Here is a 19,751-nt window from a genome sequence, read left to right as displayed (position 1 = left end):
CTGTCTTTTGTGGGGCGTGGGGGAGAGGGGTCCCTCCCCAGCCAATAATAAATATGAAGCAGGTGGACTTAGGTGTAAGGTAGGTTGTCTGTGTGTCATCTGTCATGTACAGAACAGCATAAACAGAGCTTCTCACCGTGTCCATTAGCTATTCAATGAAGTCTTCCTTTTATTCCTTTGCATTACAGCCATCTCACCTTGCTTTTCCAGATCAGTGAATGAGCCGCTGTGAGTGCTGGATGGAAAATGATTGGCAGATATTTGGGTTGTGCATGTCTCAGAGGTGAGGTGAATATATTTCCTGTGGCAGAGCTCAGCCCTCAGTCCTGGCAGGTCCAACAGATCTTAATCCACCTGAATCCCATCCAAGCAGTCACAAGAGCTATTTGTTTCTTCTGCTTTCACCGAGAGCCGTGCTTGCGGGAGCCATGGTGTAGTTGACAGTGCTCTGTCACCTCTTGCATTTGTTGGCTGGCACATTGAATCATTGCTTTTGTGACCGTAGCTACGTCCAGGATTAGTAGTAGTTGTGCGTCTCATGTACATCACATCAGAGCTCATGAGCCCCTGAGAGTTCGGCTCAGTTGACGCTTGGATGAGAGGCCAAGGAAACCTGAGGCTCCCCAGAAAGTCACTTCGTGAGTCAGTCGGTGGCACCTGCCCTCCAAGTCAGCCCCAAATCCCTGACTTGGCAAGGCTTGGGCAGGCTGGAGAAACCACTCTGCTAATGAAGATTCTGCTTTGGGGCCGGGTGAAAAAAAGAAGTTCTCACTATGTGTGGAAGATGGCAGTGAATGAGCGGCCAGGGATCACCCTGGAGGCCATGTTGTACACAGACACAGCAGAAAGCGGCTGTATTGTCCCTGTGGTAAAGCAAGGGAAGCTGACTACTGCAAGCCTTTGGTGTCCTTGGTGTTGCCTACCTCCAGGACAGATGATATCAGAGCCTGGTGGAAGGTCCAGCTCTGGAGCCAAGGGAGAGCCCCACTTTGCCATCCCCTTTTGGGGCTCTGAGCTCCTCTGAGACATCAGGACTTTGCAGGACTGCTTAGGGACGCCCAGGGGGTTTAGGTGCTTGCAGGGTTAGGCAGTGCTCGAACAATGTTAGCTGAAGATTTAGGCAACAGATCTCAAATGCCCGTGTCTCCTGATTTTTCTACTGCACCCAGAGTTGAGCCTAGGGGGCTCTGGAGTCCTGGTAATGCACTTTATCAATAAATCCAGTCTTCTTTTAGGCCGTTTCTGAGCACGGAGGATCCCACGAAGGTTTTGTAAGAGATGCAGTATTTCTTATACCTGCCAGTCAGATTACCTGGCTGCAGTTTCAGACTGCTTTGCTTTCTTGGGAAGTCTTGTATAACTTTTTCTGTGCATTTCTGCATCTCCTCACAGCAGAGGGCTTTCCAGGGCTGGAGGTAAATTCCACCAGCTGTGTTTACTTTGAAAACTCTGGACATCCTATGCAATAAACAGCAAAATGCAAAGCCAACATTTCAGTATTTTTCTATTCTTGGAGAGCGAGCTGCAGGGGAGACAAGTCCCCATTTGAGGACTCAGGTTTTCCTGCACTGTATTCCCCTCTGAGCTGTCATTCCTCTTCTGTAACTGCCTTTTTGCTTTCTGGCTGCCCTCAAAACACACAGGCGGCAGGAGGGACCCCCATTCCCGACGTGAGATATCTCCCCGTGCTTCCCAGCATGGTGTAACTGTGTGGGTTTTATCAGCTCTCTGGCTCTCCTTTGCCTTACAAGGAATGTAATCGCTCTTACACCTCTCTGCCCCCCTGACTTGACAGCTGACAGAGCACAGCCTCGCATTTCTCACCAGCTCCCAGCTCTTTCATTTGCTATAACGGAGCTGGCTGCATCCCCCTTCCCAGACATGTGTTCTCCCCTGCCCCATCCCAGGTGCTTACCTTGCATCAGGCTCCCTGCCGTGTGCTGGCACTGCTCACTGTCATTTTCCAAACCTCATTTTTGCATGCGATTTTGTCTGCTGCAGGCTGTCCTTCTTTAAATCAGTGTCCCTCTGCTTTAAATCAGTGACCCTCTTCATCCTGCAAGAGCCAAGGTGCAGTGTGGATTGTGTCAGCAGCTCACACAGCAGTGCCAGAGGAAAGAAACTGCATTTTAAGTGTACTGTGATAGATATAAATATGTATACCTCTATTTATATCTATATAGCGGAGAGGCAGGATAGTAATGTGGCTGGGGACTCTGGGGCTGTGGGTGAGATTCCCGCCTGTGGCACAGCCTCCTCATATGATCATCAATCCATTTATTATTTCCTTGTGCCTCAGTTTGCCCACTATGGGCTGTGGGTGATGATAATGTTCCCTTAGTAATGAACCCTCTCTGGTCAGTGAGCTTTTTCCAATGAGGAGAACCTCCCTGCTGGGACCAGCAGTGTCTAAGTGATGGGAATTTAAGTTCTCCTGTACTGTCGAGGCTGTCTGGAGGCAGAGATAAAGTAGGCAGTTGTCTGGAGAAGCAGACAGCTGGGGACACGAAATCAGGCAGGGAAAAGCCTTCTCTAGCAGCAATGGGAAAGTCCCAAAGTTGTCTGGGCAGCAGAAAGCAGCTGGACATGTGAAAGGGGCACACGGGGGAGGTTTCCCCTTGGTCTGGGGCTCTGGATGCTCTCGGAGGAAGGCCATGAGGTTAGACTTCATCAGTATCCTCTGATGCATTCTTCCCCCAGCCTTGGTCAGAGTTACATATGTACAATTGTAGGATGCTTCTTGGAAATCCTGTTTTGATCCCCCCAAAGGAGCAACCTGCTCCTTTTGGAAGGTGTTTCCCAGTTGTCCCATGACCATCCAACTCAGAGTAACCTCAACTAGTTAAACCACAGAGCCAGGAGCAGGAACAGGCGGTGAAGAGCGTTTACCACTGCTGGCACCAGAGAAAGACACATGAGGCTTTTGGATTTGGGAAAGAAATCTGCATCACTAGCCCATCTGCAGGAAGGCTTTGAGTGGCCTAAACACTGCAGCGCTAAAGCTGATGCTGGACTAAACAGGGAGGACTTTGTGCCCCGAGAGCAGAGCACAGCCTCACACCAGGCACTGTGCTCATCACCTGGAGCATTTAACAGCACCTCCATGGGTGGCATATTCTGGGCCCCTGACCAGCAGTAAATCATTGATGTTCTCAGCTCAGCAACGTACCAGCCTTGTGAAGATTAAAATCCACCTAATTTTATTTATAAAATCTTACGGTAATCATAAATGTAAGTTTTGCTCCCTAAGCTTGGCATTGCAGCCAGCACACACCATGCCCACCCCACCCAATGTTTTCCTAAGTCTCTTGGGCATGGTGGTGGCTGCTGTTCCGCTTTGTCACCTGGCCCATGCGGGGCCCAGGAGAGCCTTAGTTCTCGGGAGGGCTTAGCAGAGCCTTTGCAGACAGGTGAAGCTCTTGGGCTGGCTCTTTGCCTTCATGTTCTTCGTACTTGCCTGACTCATCAGGCATCTGCTTTCTGCTCAGCAGATGGGTGGCTGGTGCTTCAGCACGGGCCAGAGAGAAAAGGAAAACAAACTGAAAATCCTGTTTACAACGGCAGTGCTGGGGAGGAGCAGATGAGCTGGAGACAAGAGGGCTGAGAGCTGGGGAATGCTTTATTGCTGTCCTCCTTTAAACAAAATATTTGTAGCCCATCAGAAAAGCACAAGCACTGGGCAAGCGCACAAGGATTAAGCTGGGTGGGATGTTTCTCTGTCCTCCCGAAAAATCTCAGGGGGTCCATCCTCAGTGGGTGTGGGGAGCCCAGGGGTGCAAAGCTGGCAGGACCCTCACTGGGTGGAGCTGGTCCTTCACTGGGGTATGAGCCAACGGGTCCTTCTGTCCTTCCAGCCTGACGCACGTCATCTGTCACACCTGCTTCAAACGGCAGGAGAGGCTCCACCGCTGCGGCCAGTGCAAGTTCGCCTACTACTGCGACCGGACCTGCCAGAGAGCGGCTTGGCTGAACCACAAAAATGAGTGTTCTGCCATCAAGAGGCACGGCAAGGCACCCACTGAAAACATCAGGTGAGAGCTGGCACTGCGGGCTGAGCCTGGGGACAGTGTGGAAGGACAGGGCATCCCTCCAGAGGGTGGTGAGGAAGAGCTGGGTGGCGTGGTTTGGACAGGGTGGAGGTGGGAGCTGGTTTGGGAAAGACCAGGAGCATCTGTGAGCTGATGGGATTGAGACCCAGAGGAGCATCCAGGGTGTGAGGGGGTTGTGCTCCTGCCTGTTTTTTGGTGCTGGGCCCCCAAAACTCTACTGCAGCTCAACGTGGTGAGGCAGACCCACTCGGGATGGTTTAGGAGGTGTGGGAAAGTGGAGAGTGGGTGGAAAAGTGGAAGAGGAGATGGGCTATTCCCCAATTTGTCTACAAGATGTATTGATTTGGATTCACATCCTGGCTCCATCATAAGAAAATGAGAGGAATCCCCAAGGAAATGAGAGCTGTTGTTGAGGGCTGGGGACCTGGGGGTCTGTAGCACTTCTCCAGATGAGAACACACACCTGGGCAGAACCCTGCGTCTGTCTGCCTTGCCTTCAAAAGCCTGTGGACAATGACCAACCATCAGCCGTCCGATGCTGAGCCTGTCTGGGTCTGTCTGCACACAACTTCCCACCCATTAAATGAATTTTGGTGGTCCTTCGGTCCCTCTCCTGGTGCTGGGTGGTGGTGCTAACGCCTGGGGCTCTCTCCTGGCCAGGCTGGCTGCCCGCATCATGTGGAGGATAGAGAGGGAAGGCAGCGGGCTGGCAGAGGGCTGCCTGGTCTCCATCGATGACCTGCAAAACCACGTGGACAGCTTCGATGAGGAGGAGAAGAGGGAGCTCCGTGCCGATGTGGAGAGCTTCCTCGAGTTTTGGCCGCCCCAGAGCCAGCAGTTCGGCATGCAGTACATCTCCCACATATTCGGAGTGGTACGTCGGAGGGGTGGGAGAGCAAATGGGGGGCTGCTTTTAATGCCAGCTTCCCAGAGGAAGTCTCCAAATGGCCCGAGGTGAGGATGCCCGAGTTCATCCCTCTCTTACCCTTAGGAGGCAATAGCAGTTGCAATAGCTGGGACTGGAATTTTGCAGCAGGTACTGGGCACAGGGAGACCTATGTACTAGCGACTGACATAACTTGCCCGTGCAGAAGTAAGGAAGTACAGATAAAGTACAGAAGCAGTTAAGAAAGGAAATAAAACTATTAACAGAGTAAAATAATTAATAACTTCCTTTGGTATATCCTGTCACATTTTCTTTTTGCAAATGCTTCCTTTGTTTATGTTTGCACTAAAAGCTATCCCATTCATATGTGATAATAATGCACCATATAGAAAAGTATAATAATTAATTCTTGGTATATACATAATGCAAAAGTAGTCATTCTGAAAATTATTTGGAACTCAAATAGTAGTAATTGGTTTTTATAAGCTCTGTGGGCCATGCAGCAAACGTGACCAGGTTGAATGCAGATCTCAAGCTTAATTTCTAACTGATACCTGTTTTAATAAACGTGAACTTTGCTTTCTGACAATGCTCTGCTTGAATTGCCTCAAATCCATTTTCCTGTGACCTTTTTCTGAGTTATTTGCAGGAAGTGAATGTAAGGAAACCAATGTATGGTCAAATCAAATTTATCTTAGACATCCCAAATGAATATTAACAGCAAATATTCTGGAGCATTTACTCAGCCCTGCTCTGAGTTGGTCCATCTGTGTGAGTCCTGCATTGCTTCTTTTCTGATGTTTTATCCCAACTAAAGATGTTGTTTCTACAACAGTGATCTCACAGGCACTCCTTTGTCCTTAAAGTTTGGAGATGGGGTGCTGGAGATACACCTCTTCTAAAGCATCAGTGGGAACTGAGAAATCCTGCATGTAGCTGAGTTCAGCTTTTTCTCCTTTAATGCTTCTTCCTGCCTGTGTTTTGGGACTAGATCACCTGCAACGGCTTTACCCTCAGTGACCAAAGAGGACTGCAGGCTGTTGGTGTGGGAATCTTCCCCAACCTCTGCCAGGCCAACCATGACTGCTGGCCCAACTGTACCGTCATCTTCAACAACGGCAAGTGAGTGGATTTCTTTCCTTGGTCTCAGTGGGGATGCATCCTAACAGGCAACTCAGCAGACTCTGCTAACCCCACAGTGTCAGATCCTTGCCCCAGAAAATCTGTTCTTTCTTGTTTCCAGAAAAAAAATCACTATTTTCTTTCTAAATAGGAACTGTTTTCTCTCCCATTATTGTGATTTTTAAAATTAATGTCTGATGCACTATACAAATACACAAGTTTTGACTCCAAATCCATTGAACCAGCAAAGAATTTTTCCCTGGTTTCTGTGAGTTTTGAAACAAGATTCAAAATAGGCAGATAAAGTACTAAGTAGCTGCCTACGTCACCCCTTATATTAAGGCTTTATTTATAAACAGTTAAGGAATGATTATGGTTAATAAATTATTAAAGATTATGCTAAGTCCACAGGCCGAGTTTCTTGTAACCCAAGCTTGCAATCAGCTGTGTATCACTATCTGCTGATGTGTTTATAACCAACCCTAACACAAGCCCTCCTCTTTGTAAGAGTGTACCATCTCTGTTAATTGCTGATTAGCTCTTTATCAATGGGATCTTAATGACTCTTATCTGCAAACCAAGTCACGTGTGAGTGCAGGATGCCCTAAGCCGCTGGGTGTTCCCTGTTCACACCCAAGTCCTACAACAAACCTTCTGCTGGGATATGTGAGATGGAAAGAGATGAAGTGGGAAATGCAGGGATGTTTTAGCAGAGCTGGGAGTGGAGGCTGCTGCTCTTGGTGCTCAGGGCAGCCCGCAGGAGGGATGCTCTGCCCTTCTCAGTCTCCTCCCAGGCCAGAACAGGTAAAACTGCTGCTGATCCAACAAGTTGCCTTGTGTAGAAGACATTAACTATGGGAAACTGCTTGCCAAAAACTGCACAGCCACAATATTTCATCCAAATTTTCCACTGGGTCTCAAGTTTTCACATATTCCTGTGTTCACCAAACTTTTATGTTATAACTTAACACCCCAGGTTCCTCTTCTTTAACCAGCACCATTGTTTGTGCACTCCAGTTCTTGCTGCTGGTTTTACCTGATAAAACTATACCAGTGTTTATCAAGCAGCTGGTAAATGAGCAAAGAGAAAACAAGACTGCATTAGGATGGTTACCTTGGTGGGAAATCAGGTCTGATCCAAACTCGGATTGGAGTCCGTGCACCGATATCCAGTTTCCCTGGATCAGACCCATAGTGAGATGATGGGAAGCCTCTCCAACCAGCCTGGGAAGTGGAACAGGTAACTAACAGTGACCACAACCCTGAAGTCTGAGTTTCTGGGCAGTAAGTAGAGGAATGGCATTTTGTTTGTCTGGCAGCTTGTCGAAGCTCTCACATGTATCCTGTAACTGACTTTAAACTTGACCATCTGGTTATTGGCCAGGTAAATTATGAAGGTTTCTTGTCTTTCTGTGGAAACCTGATGTTAAGCCCCTGCTGTGGGAGCTGAGCTTTCTATCTCAAGGCACAATACTGGACCTGAGGACCCACTAAACTCATCACGCAGAGCACAGTCCTTGTTGCTGATATCCCAGTCTGATTTCCATTTCAAGCTATGTTTTAGAGAGCACGACTACTGATGTCAGTGCAGACATTTCTGTGCATGAGAACTAGCCCCATAATGCCTGCAGAATGTCAGAAGTGGGTTTTGCTCCCCCCCTGGCTGAGAGCACCCTTAAAATCTTAATGCCAAGACAGTCCTCCACCAAATCCCTCCACAATGGGCATTTTGTTATGGCAGCTGCATAGCAAACGTGAAGCTCTACATGCAGCGAGATATGAGCCAGGCACCAGGAACCCCCTTGCCCCCCGTCAGGATGATGTCCTGATGCCCTACACTGTGTACCCAGGCTTTTTCGTTGTATTTGTACCTGTGTAAACTGCAGATGTTTGTTTTGTCTTTCAGTCATGAGGCTGTAAGATCAATGTTCCACACACAGATGAGGTGGGTCAGTCTTGAAATCATCATCCTTCCCCTAGCCCTGTACCCCTCATGCCCCATGTTAATGGAAAAGCTGCAGACAGCCCCAAGGGGCTCCCTCTGTTTGCAGAAAATGTCACGTTCCCCGTTTTCTGAACTTCTACTCCTCCCCTGTGTAAAGCCCCACTAAACCCCAGCCTCACTTAACTCTGCATTTTGTAGTAAATTAAAACAATAATGGTAATACTGTGACTGTCTCCCCCACTGTAAATTCCCTCTCTGCCTCCCCACCCTCTCCCCTGGCTTCCTCCCTGCCAATATTTCCCCTCTCCACTTCTCATTTCTCCTCCCCTGACTACAGCAAGAGCATGAAAGTCAGAACAAGGTCTCGCTAATCTTGTACAGCCCAAAATAAAACCTTGCGTGTTAGGCGATGAGAAATGATTGCATTACTGACATACTAAATAGTCCATGTTTCTTCTGCAACAAACGGTACCCATTGAATGCGTTGACTACAGTAGCAATACCGTGAGATGTAGGTTTAATCCTTTTTTATCATAATACCTGATTAATGTTTTACTCTTTAATGATGCCACTGTTACCTGATCCAAACTAAAGAAATAATGAAAATATATACAAAAGAAAGAGAAAAGTTCTCTACTTATCTCACTGCACTCGGTGTATTATAGTTCTGGTAAAGGGACACTGTTGTCTTTAATTTCAAGCAAACATGCAATTTCCTCAAATAAGATGTGGAAGACTTTTGAAGTGCTCTTCTTCACCACTGGTGCTTACTCGGTGCATTATAGATAGGACCATAAAAATGGGGAAATGAGTTTCAATTCTGCTATTTGGGGACAATTTGAGTTCTGAGCTATCAGGCAGTCACTATGCCTGCGTGTGTGTCTTTCAAGGTCCTTGGTGCTTGGGGCAGACACTGGGGCAAGAGCACAGGACAAGCTCGGTGGGGTGCTCTCAGCTGACAGTGTCTCTTTAACTGTAGCATTTCAAATATGCCATGTGTTTCCAGGATTATCCCAAACGCTATCAATCCCCTCTGCACAAGGGATGGCTGCTTAAAATATATCTACAGTGCTTAGGCTATCAGGGGCATCATAAAAGTCAGAGGCTTGATTTTGCTTCTCTGGTTGCATGACTCACTTTAATGAGGATCCCGTTAAGTGTGAACAGGAGTGTTTATATGTGAAAGCCTTTCTGATGGGAGTTGCTCTTTTTCATGCCCTTTCTCCTGGAGTAGTGGATTGCACCTTTCTCTGGCTGGCATTTCCCGGTAACTAATAGCTGCCCTTCATGATGATGGCATGTTTAGTGATAAATTTTGCAGGAAATATGCAGTTGATATGATCTAACACCCAGAAGAGGTCAGCCTCAGGGAGTAGTTTTAGCACAGCTGAAAGTCTCAGAGCTATGCCCTCAGTGCTGGGAGCTTGTAACAGGAATTACAAGGGAATTAAAAGGGAATTGCAATCTCTTTGCAGAAATATGATAATGCAGAAAAAGTAATGTCAGAAAAAGTCGTGTCCTCCCCAAAAGACTTACTTATAATGCATTGATAAGACCTTTGGGTTCTATGCCACCTTTGCCTTTGGTGAGACCTTCATTGGGTCCAATCTAAAGCCCCTCAGGTGGGGCCAGCAGGTCCCCCCCAGGTCCATCTCGTAGCAGATGCGTACGTCAAACATGCTGTTGAGCTCAGCAGGAGGATGATCAAGGCACAGGCTGCCAGCAGTGAGGGGGTCCCAGGACTGATGTACCACAGTCATGCAATGGTAGGGTGGGAGCTCAGACCATGGGACTGGCTTCATGATGATAACCCGTAAGTATGCCTAGCTGCAAAAATATGTTTAACCAACTAACTGATCTGAGCAGAGAGCCCAAGGTCACTGGTCTGAAGTGAATTATTTCTAACTGTGGGTAGAGTCGCCGGTAGATGGATACAGAAGCACCACCTCGCAATTTGATGGACCTTTTTCCCACTCTGGCCAAATTCTTCAGTCAGCTGTGCCTGTCCAGCTTCCATGACAGAGGTGGCCCAGAGTAACTGGGAGATTTAGCTTGTAGAGTGAAGCAGCAAGAGAATAGTTTTGAGTGTCTGTGTTATTTAAGACATTTTCCAAGGAAAGAGATGAGAGAAAGGCAGGTGCAAAGATCTGGCTTTCCAAAAGCCTGTCATCGATGTAAGAATTTGCCATGGATTTTGGTTTTGTGACAGAGGCTGGTGATTATCTTGTATTTAATATTATCAATAGCAGATCAAATAGGCTATGTAAAAACAGGCTATTTCCAGAGAATTGTTTCTAAGCCTTTACATAGACATGCATGAACAGGGGGAGGGCATCTCTCACCCAGCACACAGAGGGAACGTGTCTTAACTTTTTGGAGTGAAAATGATACTGAAAGCAGCACAGCTCAGGATCTGGGAGTCTAGCCAGGGTAGCATGCAAAGCAGCACTTAAAAAGAGACCCAAAGTCCAAACTCAGCATTTTGTGAGGCTCGTTGTGTATTTCTGATCTCAGGGTTTTCTTCTGGCGAGATCTCCTGCAACATAAGAGTTTATGTCTAGGTTCAGTCCCAATCCAAAAAAGTAATGGAGCAGTAATCTGTTTATAGCTCAGCCCCTTACGTATCCCTGCCAGGGACTTGCAGAGGGGCAGGAGAAACTGATGTGACCATGTTTTTATTCTGTATTCAGACTGCTACCCGTCTCTGCATTGCCTCCCTGAAGACCTAAGCAGTACCTTAGGGCAAGGGCTCACCTCTGCGAGGCAGGGGCAAGTCACAGGATTTGTCCCTGATGGCTCTATGGTTGCACCTTTGCTTCTGCTTCTTCTCCAAGTCCCCATCTCATCTCCTTTGTACCCAGGATCGAACTGCGGGCACTGAACAAGATTTCTCCAGGGGACGAGCTGACTGTTTCCTACGTGGATTTTCTCAACGTGGGCGAGGAGCGGCGGAAGCAGCTGAAGAAGCAGTATTACTTTGACTGCACTTGCGAGCACTGCAAGAAACAGATCAAGGACGACCTGATGCTGGCAGTGAAGGAGGGGGAAAACAAGGTACGGTTTGTCCTGCTGTGTCCAAAACCAGAGGCAACTGTGTCTCCTCCACCAAAGGCATCTGTGTATCTCTGAGACCATTGTTCCTCAACCTGGGGACACTCAACAGAAACACAGTCCGATTTTGTCAGAAGCTTGACTGACCAATGTTAAAAATGAGAACAGAACTGAACCTTGATTGAGCACAACACCAATTAGACCCCACCGTGCAAGGCAGTTTAATCCCTATTATGCAACATTTGTGCAGTTTTTATTTTCAAAAGCCCACAAAAGTTGCCTTTAACTCTAATCTAAAAGTCCGTCAACAGGCAGAATGATAAAATATTGGAAAATTAGGTCTGGAGCTGAGAAAAATGCTGACGTTTAGATTGTGGGGTTTTTTGAGGCACTGAAAAGTTTTGAATAACAGAAAGGAAAAAGTTGCAGGTGATTTGTGGTGATGGGACTCACCAGTACTGCTGAAGCTGTGCAGTTTGTAAAATGCGTCCCATCACGTTGCCTTTGGGAGGGTGGGAAGCCTGAACTTCCAGTCCCTCCTTGCAAAGGCCTGTCGCAGGGAGTTTGTACCATTGCTTGACATTCATGCATGGTTGCTGCAGGCAGACTGACTGTGAAGAATTCTCATGTTTGACTGTTCATTTTTAAGTAATCTGTGTTTTCCTTGGAGGTCTCACAAGTCACTGAGTGGGAGGGTGTAAGGCTTTGTCTTGCTGTCTGCAGTGGGATGTGTTGCTTGGCCAGCGGCTCCAGTTTGTGAGCATACTGGTAGCTCTACGAATTTCTTTTTGGTTCCTCTACCCAAGGATATAATTGCTTGTATATTTTGTCCTCTGTGGCAATGATAGCTTAGGGGGTTTCTACTCCTTCAAACTTTACAAAATGTATAAGGCAGGGCAAGAGCATTTTAATGCATTATCAAGTCATTGATCTGCACTATCTGTCATGTAACAAACCAGACAGTACAGCTCAGGGGCTGATGTGGGGCAGGACCAAGCAGCAAAGGTGGGATCAGAAGCCATGACCTCTTAGACCAGCACTGCCACCAGGAGAGGGCCATGGGCTGCACCTTCCTGGGAAGGAGTACAAAACCCCAAGCCTTCAGCTCAGCACCATCACCAGAAAGCCAGGCTCAGTCCTGTGACTCTTCTTTTGTATAGGTGGCAGTCAGGGAAAGCTGGATATTGCAGAGCAAAAGTCGTTCCTTAAGCAAGGTCTGGAGAAACAGGATCAGACTGATACCAGGGAGCTCCCACGGAAGTACGACACAGCACTAGATGAAACCCTTTGCTTGTTGGGTTCCCCACTAGTGCAAAAGACCATGCTAGGTAATCCCATTACTAAATTGTCAAGATTCATCTTAAAGCTAATCCTACTGGAACTCCCCACTTCTAGTGGAAAGCTGTCCCAAAGCTCAGTCCTCTGACACAGAAGCATTTTTGTCTGACTTTCTGTAGAAATATTTTTGAACACCTCCTCCAGTGGATGGCATTAAAAAACATCTCAGCTCTCATTCAACACCTGCTATCAAGCCTTGACTGAGCAGTGACATGTACCATCCCCTTTTCATGAGCGTTAGAGGTTCTCTGCAGCACGCAGCGGGAAAACATGCACTTGTCCTCCACGGTCTGAAGTGCTTGTGTAGAAAAAAGCCTGTAACTATGCAAGGTGCATGATTTCAGCTATTAAAAATACACTCCATCCACAGACAATAAGTATCCAGACTGACCTCACCCGCAGAGCAGGCTGCTCATCGCCGGCTGTGTTGCATTTTCTGAATTCAGGCTCACTTGCCTGAGAGTAGCAACGCTCACAGCTGCATGGAAAAAGCGCTATGAATATGTGCAAGATTGACAGCTTACATCCTCAACAGCCGCTCCGACCTCCAGTCCTTCACCCCTTCCAAACAGTAGCAAAGTTCCCATTGTTTATAATGGCAACAGGCTTAGGAGTCTAGTAAATGCAAGAGAGGATTTTTATGAGACAAAGCCACTGTGGAAATGCTCATTAAAGTACCTATTTTGGGAGTCTTTACTCAGACAGCATAGTGATGTGATTTGTGCTGACATTATCATTGCCTTTGAGTGTGCTCTGCCCACTAGGACACCCTGTGTGCTGCTCAAACAGCTGCCAAAATCTGATTAGCTATGAGAGCTTCAGTCTAATAATATAGAATAATAAATCATAGCACATACATACGTATCCGCAAATAGATGGGGCTATATGGCTCTGACAGGCTACTGGCTTTCATTTCATACTAAACTTTCAAGAGCTTTTCCCAACTAACTGAATTTCACAGAATCCTCAAAAATCTGATTGAGCACAGTGTGTGGGGAAAAAGACAATGAGACAATCCCATTGTCCTGACTCTAAATCTTTGTGTCCTTTGTTGCAACATTGGGTCTCTGCTTTTTATCTGCACCCAGGGGTTCCTCCTGGCTGGTGGGCACGTGCCTGTGCTCTGGCTCCGTTGTGTGTCTCCAGATCAGGCTCCTCCTGCAAGCTCCTGGAGTCAGGCAATTGTGAGCTGATTTCAGATTTCCCATTTACAAAAAAGAAGGTCATGATAACTAGAATAGTTGGAAAATGCAAATTCAAAAGGCCCAGAAAAGTGGAAGATAGATGATGATGCTGGATATCGTAATGTTATATTTCAGCATTAAATGAAGGGAAAGGACGGAGCTAATTAGGAGCTGATTAGTGTTTTGCCAGGCATGCCTAGATGTGCATCGTGCCTTCAAATACACGGCGAAATCCAGACTTCTTTCAGATGTGTGGGAAAACACATTTCACTCTCTGGATGCAGCTGAAACCTGAGGTCAACCATCTTATGGTGTCTGGACCTAATGACAGCATTTCTAAGAGTGGGTAACATTTAGTGATCTTTCCTGTCCTTATTCCACCCATGTCTCATTCAAGAGCCTCATTTCTCTCAAGCAGCTGCCCTAGGAGCACCTGATACACACCAACCGGTAGCTTTCATGGCTTTTTTGGTGTCTTGTGAGACCTCCCAGTTGCAGGGTCAATTCTCTCCCACTTCCAGAGGAGAGAAGTGGTGGGGGGAGAGTCGAGGAACCCAGTTCTGCATGCTAGATATACATGGCCACAACCCTGATGAGCAAGGCTCTTGCTGAGGTCTGTTCTGTGGAGACATGCTGCGATATACAGCCAGTGGTAGAAAGATAGCGAGCAATGTGGGAAGCACCTCACTGAGCTGATTTGGGTTTCCAGACTGCGGAACAAGCGTCCCTTCAACCAGGGTATTTTGGCATGTGTCAGGCAGCGCATTTTCCTCACCATTTTTCCTAATGTTGTTCCCCAGCCCTCTGCAGAGACAGTGAAGGAGGTAATCCAGTTCTCCAAGGACACACTGGAGAAGATCAACAAGGCCCGCGTGGAAGGAGCTTACCATGAAGTGAGTCCTGGTGCTTTTGCTTGCTTGCTATATATGCACTGCCAGGAAAAGCAGGTCTTGTTCCTCTCTATGTCAGTGATTTAAGGATGAAACAAACCCCCGTTGCTGTAATCTGTATATCCCCACATGCTCACTGCCCTCTTGGCAGCTCAGATTGCAAAAGCTGACGCTGTTTTCTGCCATCTGTAAAGTGTGACCATGTCTGAGACAACATCCCAGCCTGGTCTGTTCTGTAGTGATGACACAAGGAGATGAAAGTGGCTTTCAGCACCTCCGATTGACACAGGTGTTGAGCCAAGGGCCTCCTGGGCAAAAAACATGAGTTACAGAGCAAGTGTAATGAGTCAGCTCTGCCAGGAAGCCTCATAAAAAGGAGGACAGTGTGTTTGGGAGATGGATGGGACAGTCAGGAGGCTTGCCATATTGAGCTGTGGGCTATGTTTGCCTGTATGGATCTCCTCTTCCCCTTCTGGCTCATGTGTGTTGCTCATTTGTTGGGTGCTGAGGATGGATGTGTGGTGTGGGAGACCCACATCCCCCCTGGAGCAACAGGGACAAGGGGTGAGAGAGCTCAAGTCACTTCTTCCTTTCTCCCTCCTTTGCTGAGCCAGAAAATCTTGAATTGTTCTCTTCAGAGTGTAACAGCTTTAGGAAAACACTCCATGTTGAGCAACAGCCTCTGGATTTGAACTTACTTTGGGAAAAGGCTGAAGCCCCCAGAGCAGAGATCTGGACGTTAGATCATGGCTAGGTGCAGCTGTGACAGCTGAGCAGGCAGGCATGGGACAGTGCAGCCCCATGGCTGCAGCCCCATGGGGTCATTAGGAGCATTCCTTGCGTCAGGTGCTTGTAGGAGGTTGGGTGGATGGTGTTGGAGTGTGAGAGTCCTGTAGGCACTTGGTCTCTGACAAAACCCAACCTCCTGGGGTCTTTCTTCTCCTGAACAGCAAACATCGCTTTTTCCTCACCAGTTCTGTGTAACCCTGGGAGAGGAAGATTTGAGCACCAAACATTTTGCTAGACTGATGTTTTTCAACGACTAAAAGCTTGTCCTATCTTCCTCAACCTTCATGGAGGCTGACTTAGCTTCTAGGACCAGTATGGACCATACAACCCACAGGGCTTTGGTGTGGCAGCGCAAGGGCCAAGGATGCTCTGACTTTCCCTTCCCCTCCCCGCTTCCTCTGTGTGTAGGTCGTGAAGCTGTGCCGTGAGTGCCTGAAGAAACAGGAGCCTGTGCTGGGGGACACGAACCTCTACCTCCTGAGGATCCTCAGCATTGCCTCCGAGGTGCTCTCCTACCTCCAGATGTTTGAGGAAGCAGCTGACTATGCCAAGAGGATGGTGGATGGCTACATGTATGTCTGCGCCCTATATTTGGTAGTTTGCTGTGGTTAAGCAATGTTGGGCAGTGTCTTATAGAAATAATTTTTGTAGTCTGGTCCCATCAGGGCAGTGGTGCTAGCATTCAGTTTGGGACCTGATTGTATCACCAGACCCTTTCTAAATGCACAAGAGCTCCCAAACACCTCGATTTACTAAACTGTAGCTGACAAGTGGTTTGGGTACATCTTTCATTAACCTCTTTGTTTTGTCTTAGAAGCATCTCAGGGCTTCCCTGGTAGCAAGACACAGAGCCTGGGTGCAGGACAGAGAGGCTGTCACCACAGGACAGTCTGTTACCCTGCACCCTGTGGGAAAGAGAAATTGCAGAGAAAAGAGCAACTGTGTCAAATGGCTGTCACTCAAGATATCCCTTTACTCTTGAATAACACATGGATTTTTGTCTTGGCTAATTAGTATGCACAAGTCCTGTGTTAAAAGCTCAGTGAGAATAAAAAAATTCAGGCTTAGTTCACATTGATCCGGAGCAAACCTCACAGTAGAAATGTTGTACTTTATTATTAATGAGATTTTACTATGGGACTGAAGAGTACTAATTAGCAAAAAAAAAAAAAAAAAAAGATAAAAAAGTGATGGAAACTACAGAGAACAGAAGAGAGAAAAGCCCATTTTCCCATTTTGTCATCTTGTTCACTCTCTTGCTGAGAGCCTCTCATACTCACTACTTTTTGATCAGTTCTATCCCAAAAGGCCTATGATATTTTGTTCTTTTTCAGAGGGGTGACAGAATCACCTCCCTGGCTTGCAAGCCTGACAAGCCACTTCATGTCCCAGCCCTGGCATTGAGTTAATTGAACGACACTGAGAAAACTGCTTGCCCTTCCTGGTCCCTAGTTTCTCACTCCAAACTGTGGACAGCAGTAATTTCCTTCCTTGCTTTGAGATCTGCCAATTCAATATGCCAACTAAGCCCTTAAAAGCAGGTTTTTAGGTAAATCCAAGCACCTTCTAACTCTGCCTGAGCTTCTAAAATTGGATGTACAGAAACCAAGTTTCATTTTTCCCACCTTGAGTGCTAACCGTACCAGAGTGATCTTACAGTCCCTGGAGTCAAGGATGCATCTCCAGTGGGTGAGATGAACGTTTCTGGAGTTTTTTGAAACCACCTGTTTCTCTCCCCACACTGCATGAGAAGCTGGTGGTTGTTGCGTTCTCAATTTAGACACTCCATTAAGCAGCTGAAATTGGTGCTGTTTGGGCTGTAGGGTCAGCTCTGGGTTTTGTCTGTGCCAAAATAATGTTGGATGCCAGAGCTTGGCATTCTCCAGCCCAGGTGTGCAGCTTTTCCTGTTCGCTGGTTGTTCATCCTCTTCCACAAACAACTCATGTCCTTGTATAACTCGTGTCCTCGTGTAACTCCTGCTTGCCCCTTTCTAAGCAGGGCTGAACATTTCAGTGGCATCGAATGCAATAAGATCTTCACTTAAGTAAACAGTCTGCTCTTTGGCAAGCACATCGCGTCACTAGCAAACATTTGGGAACCCAGATCTTTCCTGAACTAAAATTACTCAATGGTTTTCCAGGAAAATATACCATCCCAACAACGCACAGCTGGGGATGGCCGTGATGCGGGCAGGAGTGACCCACTGGCATGCAGGTCTCATTGAAGCTGGGCATGGCTTGATCTGCAAAGCCTATGCCATCCTCCTGATAACCCATGGACCTTCCCACCCAATTACCAAAGACCTGGAGGTAGGTGTCATCTCCCGTGTTGTCTCTGCTGTCTGTCTGGGCAAAATGACCTTCAAGCTGTAGAAACAATCCATCCATAAGAGCTGAGAGATGAATCGAGTACTGATGGCTTCGTACTCGTGCCATGGTTTTGTCTACATATGTTACAGTCTGCTGGGTAATGCATGTCCCTTCCTATGGGAGATCTTCATCCCTGAAAAATAGCTTTTATTCTGCATGAAGACATCCACTAAAAACGGCCCCTGAATCCCTGAATCTTCTTTGGAACCGCTGTGCCCAAGGACGGGGACTCCCATTCTTCACACAGCCTGATTTCACTGCTCTCAGGTGGATGGCATTACAATTTGACTGTTCCAAATTATGTATGGTGGATGTTCCTAGCTTACCAACCGATTTCCTTTATCGGAGTCCATTCTTCTTTATTTCCTACTCCCCAGTCCTTCTGAGCTGCGATGTGTTTTTTTCTCAAATGACTGATATGTGTATTTCCTAGTTTAGGGTCAAGAGCTGCAGGTCCCAGGGAATTACATCTGCTCAGCTGTGATGAACTATTTACAAGTGCAGCTGGGGATCTCTCATTTCTTTTGCTTTTAACTCACCTGATGTGACCTGTTGCCTTTACAGCATCCTCCTTTACCCATCCAAAAAAAAAGACACAATACAAAATGAATTTATTGATGTCTTATTCCCCATTATAGCAGAGTTATAACCTTTATGAGTACAATTCTATATCATCAGGAAAATGAGTATCTAGTACCTAAAGCCAACCTGACTGTTTGCCTGTATGTAGCAGAGGGTGAGACCCCAGCACCTCAATTTATGTATCTTCCTTTCCACTTACTTCAGGAGGAAAATAGTGGATATATGGCATATGGGTATCTCTGTGCTCCTAAACCAAGGGTTGAATAAACTCACAGATAGGTGTAACAAGATTTCCTAAAATCCCTTCTGAGCCTCTGCCATAATGTAGTGCTACCAATGACTGCTCACAGTGAGTCCTGGGATGCAGGGGTGCAACTGTGATGTGATCGAAGACGGGCTGAGCATCCCACTCCTCCTCCTCCCACATGAGGTGACCCCCACCCCAGTGATGGGTCACACCAAGGCTCAGGCCCCGGGTGTGTGTGAGAACCACACTCACTCCCTGGCTCTGCACAGAATTGCCTCCAGGTCCTGCATCAGGTTTGGGAGCATGAGGCTTCCCAGCAGCCTGTGGAAGAGCTGGGTGCAGGAAGGGCTGATGCCTTCTTCACCTTCATACCACAAAGATAAGCAGGTTTGAGAAGATAACTAGATATCTGTGTCCAGTGAGCTTTGGTCCTGGTGGTGGGACACGCAGATTAAATTGTGTCAGTCATTACATGGCCTAGGACATCCCTGAAGGACAGTCTTCATTTTTAGGCAGTGCTTTATTCACTTGCTTCAAAATCCCCCACGTCACAGGTTTTATAATCTGTTGTGTCCCTCAGGTCATGCGTGTCCAGACAGAGATGGAGCTGCGCATGTTCCAGCAGAATGAGTTAATGTATTACAAGATGAGGGAAGCTGCCCTCAAAAACCAAAAGATTCAAGTCATGCCTGAACCCAGCAATGAGACCTCACCAAGCCTCTTCCACAAGAAGGAATAAACGCTGAGCTTGACACAAATTCATGCCTGTGGGATAACATCATCTGTGGCACCTCCAAGCGTGGAGAATGTGATATAGGAATGTGATGTATCCATAAGGACTGTTTCCAGTGGCACCAGTCTGACAGCATGGACCCACTGCGGGAGAGTCCTGAAAAATCTTCTGGGGGCTCAAAGCAGAGATCTTGGCAGAAACAACATCCCTTTTTCTACCACTAGCATTAAAAATCAAAGCAAAAAAACCTGTTATAAAATTATTTACATTCTTATTAGAAGCCTGTTTGTCTCTACACAAGTCGTGATCCTGAAGTCCTTGGTTAAATTTTAATTTTTAGTTTTTTCCCATCACTTCCTTGTAATCATAATTTCTTTCTAATGGTGTCCATGGGGGGTTGACCAAGGGGCAGTAGAAGTGGGAAGCTGGTTCCAAAAAGTGTCATGTATGCCTGTGAGCATTGAATGCAAGCTGAATAAGACCTGCAGATGGTGTTTTGTGTAAAGTGGCATTTTTCTGATGAAAAAAAATTATTCTGCAGCTGACATAGGTGCAACATCAAACT

The 19,751-nt window shown here is 47.0% G+C and overlaps 1 protein-coding gene across 2 annotated transcripts in view; it reads left to right on the top strand.

Annotated features, from left to right (window-relative positions):
• Positions 1-19,492, top strand: part of SMYD1 (SET and MYND domain containing 1) — a 24,730-nt gene extending 5,238 nt beyond the window's left edge. The window contains exons 2-10 of one of the 2 annotated variants that reach the window (XM_010079291.1): positions 3,855-4,031; positions 4,710-4,923; positions 5,927-6,057; positions 7,964-8,002; positions 10,864-11,056; positions 14,376-14,468; positions 15,663-15,826; positions 17,396-17,564; positions 19,034-19,492. In XM_010079291.1, the coding sequence (XP_010077593.1) occupies positions 3,855-4,031; positions 4,710-4,923; positions 5,927-6,057; positions 7,964-8,002; positions 10,864-11,056; positions 14,376-14,468; positions 15,663-15,826; positions 17,396-17,564; positions 19,034-19,192 (1,339 nt within the window). In that variant the 3' untranslated portion in view covers positions 19,193-19,492. The remainder of the gene's footprint in view (positions 1-3,854; positions 4,032-4,709; positions 4,924-5,926; positions 6,058-7,963; positions 8,003-10,863; positions 11,057-14,375; positions 14,469-15,662; positions 15,827-17,395; positions 17,565-19,033) is intronic. The other variant, XM_010079292.1, reaches the window with a different exon arrangement.
• Positions 19,493-19,751: the final 259 nt, after the last annotated feature.

Source organism: Pterocles gutturalis, unplaced genomic scaffold (assembly GCF_000699245.1).
Source record: "Pterocles gutturalis isolate BGI_N339 unplaced genomic scaffold, ASM69924v1 scaffold49813, whole genome shotgun sequence".
Classification (NCBI taxonomy): domain Eukaryota; kingdom Metazoa; phylum Chordata; class Aves; order Pterocliformes; family Pteroclidae; genus Pterocles; species Pterocles gutturalis.
Note: the sequence above shows the minus strand (reverse complement) of the source record. Positions and strands in the feature narration are given on the sequence as shown.